A 6,151-nucleotide genomic window follows, 5' to 3' on the forward strand; every position below is an offset into this window, starting at 1 on the left:
AGTTGATGTTTACAAAATACAAAGAAGAGACCTGAACCACTGTGTACACAGAATACTACTGTTTATCTAACCACTACTACACTGACTACTAACTCTGTTCAACTTTTTATCGCTGTTGCCCAGACAAGGACCAATCAGCGGGAGTTTCATTGATCGACCAATGACCAGACAGGATGCTAATCAGTACGCTATACTTGCCGTGTCAGATTTTCCGGAACTATTTGACATTTCAAAAAAATAATATAGAGATGTAAAGAAAAAAAAACAGCAGCATGGGAATTTGTTGGTGGCAGTGTAAACAGCGGGTAAGTTTACATTCATTTACACGGACTTTTATGTACATTTATCTTCAATACTAGCGGTACTAGAAAGACAGCCAATCAAAACCGTGGGAGACTCCAAGGTGTGTATGTACTGTATGTATGTATAATGTGTGTGTCTCTATGTATATAGATATATACAGTATATATACACACACACACACACACACTGGTTGGCTCTTGTGCCGGTTCACCACCGAGACCAAGTATCTAGGGTTAAAAAAAAAGTTGGTGACCACTGATTTAGAACATTTCATGCTTGAAAATGCTTAATTTAGACCAAGAATACGTAACTTTTGCTTAAATATGCATTTTTGGACTAATAATAGGCCGTACAGTGATTATTATTCATTAATGAATTTTTGAAAAACAGAGAAAGGGAGCAATGTTTGAACCGCGATAGAGAAAGGGGCGACTGTAATGTTATGGGAACAAAATCATAATTATGAGAATAAAATCTACGAGAAGAAAAGTTGAAATAGTTGTAAAATAAAAAAAAAAAGCAGAAATGAAAAAATCTGCTGTAATTTTATGAGTCAAAATATTAATGGAAAAAAGTTGAATTTCTATTAAGAAAAAAAAGTCAAAATTTTACGACAATAAATGTAATAATAATAACAATAACAATAATTGTAATATATTATGAGGGAAAATAATGTCATTTTAGTCGCCTTGAGTTTAAATATTAAAGAAAAAATATTTCTGTAAAAATTATGATAAAACTAAAGGTAATTTTGGAAAAAATAGGTTAATGAAAAAGTTAATATGGGAATTAAGTCAAAATATGGGAATAAATATTACAAAAACAAAATTTACAAAGTTCAGATGAAAGAAACTATTTGGATTTTTTTTTAATGGGGGAAAAAAAGAGCAAAGAGCATGTTTTTCTTGAAATATATATATAACTTCTTAGCTTATCTACATCTAAATATCCAAGTGGCCCTTCCATTCTTAGACACACCGAATTATGCAAATTAGACAATGACATCTGTCCTCAAACCAATGCCACAGATAGATTGCAATCCTGTGAGAAGATCAGCACATTGAGATGTTTACATGCCTTTTAAAAAGCTTCTATTTTAGTCCATCCATGTTTGGTTAACCAAGAAGGAAATGTTTCCAACAACGTCATACACTTTGTGCACACTTGTGTGTGAATACATTGGCAAAAGCCTTGAACATCTAAGGTGAAACTCTTACCTTGACCACAGGCAGATCAAAAACCTCACGAGATTCTCCCACCTCTGGGTTGTCCCAATCCTCTGTGATAATATGTGTGGCCAGAGCATTGTAGGATACCTCTTTGCCTTTTCCGTCTTTTAGCAGCTGCACCACCTAAAACATTGCAGAAGAGTGACAACAATCAGCGGTTGTACATTTACACACGTCACGTCATTCTAATGCTTACAAAAAATTCCATCCATAATTTATTCGCTGAGCCACGCCCACATTACGCGGAAACGTCATCATAGTTCCCACCAAAACTTCATAATGTCAATTTTCGCTAGATGAAGACACTTTATTTCCTAACAATATACATATTAACGCATAAAGTGAGACAACGGTTCACTATTTGGAAGGAAGTACAACACGAGTGCTTGATGGAGCAAAATGTTGACAGGCACAGGTTGATGCAAACGAGCTCTGTGCAACCTGTCAAACTTATTCACCTCTCTACTTTTTTCTATGTGTCAATGTGCAACATCGGTACTGATTCCATGTTTTAAAGACAACACCTGGGAGTTTCCTGTAAGACAATAGACGTATAAACAGGCGCAATAAGCTAGCAGCTAAGCATCTATGTGACTGGGAAAGTCAGGAGTCAGAACAGGAGTAAATGCTGCATGGCTAAAGTTCCTCACCTGGTGCGTTATCATTTCAATTTCACATGACATTATAGCACAAACCGTAGGATCGCCACTGCATCTAATGCCCGCTTTAAGAGCTAGCGCGCTGTTGGAGTGTAGCTTGACAGCCTGTTAGCTGGCTAGTTAGCTCGTTCAGCCGAAGCCATTGAGATTCAATAGGGCTAGCACGCTATCGCGCTAGCTCCAAGAAGCTAACACCCAGTGCCTCACCTTTGGGTCAATGTCCCCAACCACGTAGAATTTGACGTCTTTAAAAAGTTCCTCAGCAACCTTGTTTTCCTCTTCAACCATGGCTGCCCGTTCAAGTCATTGAATAAAACATTCAGAACGCCATAGGGCAATACAGTGGAAAAGTAGACGTTACTGCGGCTCCTTACAGTAAACCCGGAGCTACTCTAGCGCCAAATCGCCTGAGCGCGCCGCGGACGAATTCATTGTTAAATGGAGGGGTGTTTGAAACAGACCACCCAAATAACGCACCGTTTTTAGCCTCATTGCATCGATTTACTCCCAGGATTTCCAAGCGCTCGTATAAGACTCTTTTGGAGCAGTAAAACAACATTTTTGTGGCTGGTTGGTTTTGGGGAGTTTTGTTGTAAAGATACGCGCCCCGCTCCGCTTTTGAGATGAATGTTTTTGTCTTATTTTGCAGGAACACCAAAACATCTTATAATACTCCGTTTATTGCACCATTGCGCATAAAACACGGGTGTCCAAAGTGTGGTCCGGGGGCCATTTCTGCCCCACGGTTGTTTCTTTATTGGCCCACGGTATATTAAATATAATTTAACAAGAAAACTATTTTTAAAAACAACCAAAATTGAAAACTCTGCAATCATTTTAAAAGAAATAAGTCAAAACATCAAGAAAAATTATTTTAAGTCATGAGAAAAAATAACATTTTAGTAGCATAAAGTTGAAATATTAAAGAAAAAGATGTTTTTTAAGTTGTAATATTATGAGAAACAACACAAGGAATCAAATAGCATTTTTTAATTGGGTTGCAGAAAAATGTATGTTATGAGAATAAAATGAAAATATTATGGGGATAAAGTCATAATTTGGATAATTAGAAGAAAGATGAAATAGTATATAATTAGTAGTAGAAAATTAAAAAGAAAAACAAGAGCAGAAATGGAAAAACAGTTGTAATTTTATGAGAATAATGTCAAAATATTCAGAGGAAAGAGTTGTAATCTAACTTTTAATATTGTGAAGGAAAAATAATGTAATTTGGTAGCATAGAGTTGAAATGTAAAAAAATACACTAATTACTTTTAAAAAAAAGTTGTAATATGAAAACAAACACACTACTTACTTTTAAAAAAAGTTGTAATATGAAAACAAACAAAACAAAATAAAGTTGTAATTTTTGGAAAATTAGGTTGGGGAAAAAGTTATGGAAATAACATCATGCAATTACAAAAAGGGAATGAATAAGTGTTATATATGTGTAAAAATCGTATATTCATAACAGTACCTGAAATATGTCCTTGAATATTCTCATTCATCCAGGTCATTGTATTCCCAGGGCATTCAGTCGATTGCAACCTGAACAGTCCTGTTGGGATTGATTGAATTCTCCGAGAGTACCTGAAATAGGTATTTTATTCATTTTTATTATTTTTGTCGTTTGCAATCTGCAAAAGATGTTAGTCTCAATCATATTTTACTTCAAGGCATATGATGTACAATAAAATAACATGTCATTAACATGCCGTTTCAGCTGGAAGAGGTACACTGCCTACAGACAGTTTATCAAAGCGCTCTGAGTGCTTTGGAGGTGGAAAAGCGCTATACAAGTGAAAGACCATTTGTGAAAAAGACCCCGAGGTCCTTAAACTCCTCCATTTGGGGAAGGATCTCATCCCCGACCTGGAGATGGCACTCCCTCCTTTTCCGGGCGAGAACCTCGGATTTGCAGGTGCTGATTCTCATCTCAGCCGCTTCACGGCCCGATGAAGCCAGCAGGATAACATCAACTGCCAAAAAGCAGAGACCCAATCCTGCAGCCACCAAACCAGATCCCCTCAACTCCCTGGCTGCGCCTAGAAATTCTGTCCATTAAAATAATGAACAGAATCAGTGACAAAGGGCAGCCCTGTCAGAGTCCAACCCTCACTGCAAACGAGTCCGAATGATTGCCGGCAATGCGGAACAAACTCTGACACTGGTCATATAGGGAATGAACATCCTGAATTAGGTGGTCCTGTACCCCATATTCCCAGAGTACTCCCCACAGAATTCCTCGAGGAACACAGTTGAATGCCTTCTCCACAAAAGTCCACAAAACACATGAAACTGGTTGGGCAAACTCCCATGCAGCCTCAAGGATCCTGCCAAGAGTGTAGAGTTGGTCCACAGTTCCATGACCAGTACAAAAACCACACTGATCCTCCTGAATCCAAGATTCAACTATCCGGCGAATCCTCCTCTCCGGAACTCCTGAATAGACCTGACCAGGAAGGCTGAGAAGTGTGATCCCCATAGTTGGAACACACCCTCCGGTCCTCCTTCTTAAAAGGGGGTTAAACACCTGAGGGAGGAAAACCCTGAGCAGCACAAACAAATCAAGGTACTACAGGAAAACAATGCTGCCTTGAGTGCCGCTCTTAAAGAAAATAATGGAGCAAAGGCAAAAATCATTGAGCAATTGAAGAACACAATTGATAAAATGGACCAAAATGCAAGAATGACCAATGTGATCGTGACGGGGCTTCGGATTAAACCCAGGTCATATGCCAGGGCATATGGAAGAACAAGGAAGAACCAGACAAAACGGATGTTGCTTCAACTGAGCAACAAGTTGTAACTTTTCTATATTCACAGAAGGTAGACGTAGACATCCACACCATCAGCACCACACCCGACATCATCGTTAAGTTCACCAACAGGAAATTCAAAACCGCACTGCTGAAACAAACACGATGAAAGGAACAAACGTCAACACAAATAAGCAAGCGCCTGACAAAACCCAACGCTGGAATTGCCAAGAAAGCTTGTGACTTGAAGAAGCAGGAAAAATCCAAGACACTTGGTGTGCCAACTGCAAAATTTACCTCAAGTTAAATGGATTAACGCAGCAGGATAGAAAAAATAGCAGAAAGGATACTGATGCGCAAACATCGAAAGTGTGAACGAACATACATTTCTCGGGGTCATTCTGGATGAAAAGATGAGCTGGAAATCTCGCATTAAAAATATACAAGTGGCAAGAAATACATCAATACTGAATAAAGCAAAATTTGTCCTCCATCAAAAATCACTCCATATTCTCTATTGCTCTCTGGTATTATCATATCTAACTTACTGTGTGGAGATATGAGGAAATAACTATAAAAGTACACTTCACTCACTAAAAGTACTGCATAAAAGATCCAGTTAAGATAATAGGAAGTTAGGATAATCCATAATACCGCGTATAGAGAACATACAAATCCATAATACCGCGTATAGAGAACATACAAATCCTCTATTTCTAGTTAATTTTCAAACAGCTAATATTATGCATAAAGCAAACAATAACCTGCTACCCAAAAATGAAAAACAATTACAATAACAATTCTTCTCAACAAGAGAGGGGAAATATAACCTCAGAGAAAAATGAAACTTAAAACATTTATATGCGAGAACAACGCTAAAAACCTTAGGAGTTTATTGTCAGTATTCTCCCATTGCCAACTATGTTTTGTTATGTTTATTTCATACATATTATTTATTAAGAATGTCATATGAATTAGTTACGGTGACAAGAAATTTGACCACTATTTTACCACATTATTGCATTACCTTATCATTTCCCTGTGTATTCAACCAGAAGAGAGTGCATTTGGAAGACAGGAAGTGAATGTATTGCAATTGATGTAAAACGGATGGGGGTTAGGATTAAGTAAGCTTTGATTCTTACTACTACACTTAGACATGTGGAACTGTGAATTGTAATATGTGATGAATTCCAATGTA

The 6,151-nt window shown here is 37.5% G+C and overlaps 1 protein-coding gene across 2 annotated transcripts in view; it reads right to left on the reverse strand.

Annotated features, from left to right (window-relative positions):
• The window catches only part of paxip1 (PAX interacting (with transcription-activation domain) protein 1), a 31,373-nt gene extending 28,780 nt beyond the window's left edge, over positions 1 to 2,593 (reverse strand). For both annotated transcript variants that reach the window (XM_054768755.1, XM_054768754.1), the window contains exons 1-2: positions 2,399 to 2,593; positions 1,521 to 1,655 (exon numbers count right to left, since the gene is read on the reverse strand). In XM_054768755.1, the coding sequence (XP_054624730.1) occupies positions 1,521 to 1,655; positions 2,399 to 2,479 (216 nt within the window). In that variant the 5' untranslated portion in view covers positions 2,480 to 2,593. The remainder of the gene's footprint in view (positions 1 to 1,520; positions 1,656 to 2,398) is intronic.
• Between the last annotated feature and the right edge of the window lie 3,558 nt (positions 2,594 to 6,151).

This window comes from Dunckerocampus dactyliophorus, chromosome 2 (genome assembly GCF_027744805.1).
Source record: "Dunckerocampus dactyliophorus isolate RoL2022-P2 chromosome 2, RoL_Ddac_1.1, whole genome shotgun sequence".
Lineage (NCBI taxonomy): Eukaryota > Metazoa > Chordata > Actinopteri > Syngnathiformes > Syngnathidae > Dunckerocampus > Dunckerocampus dactyliophorus.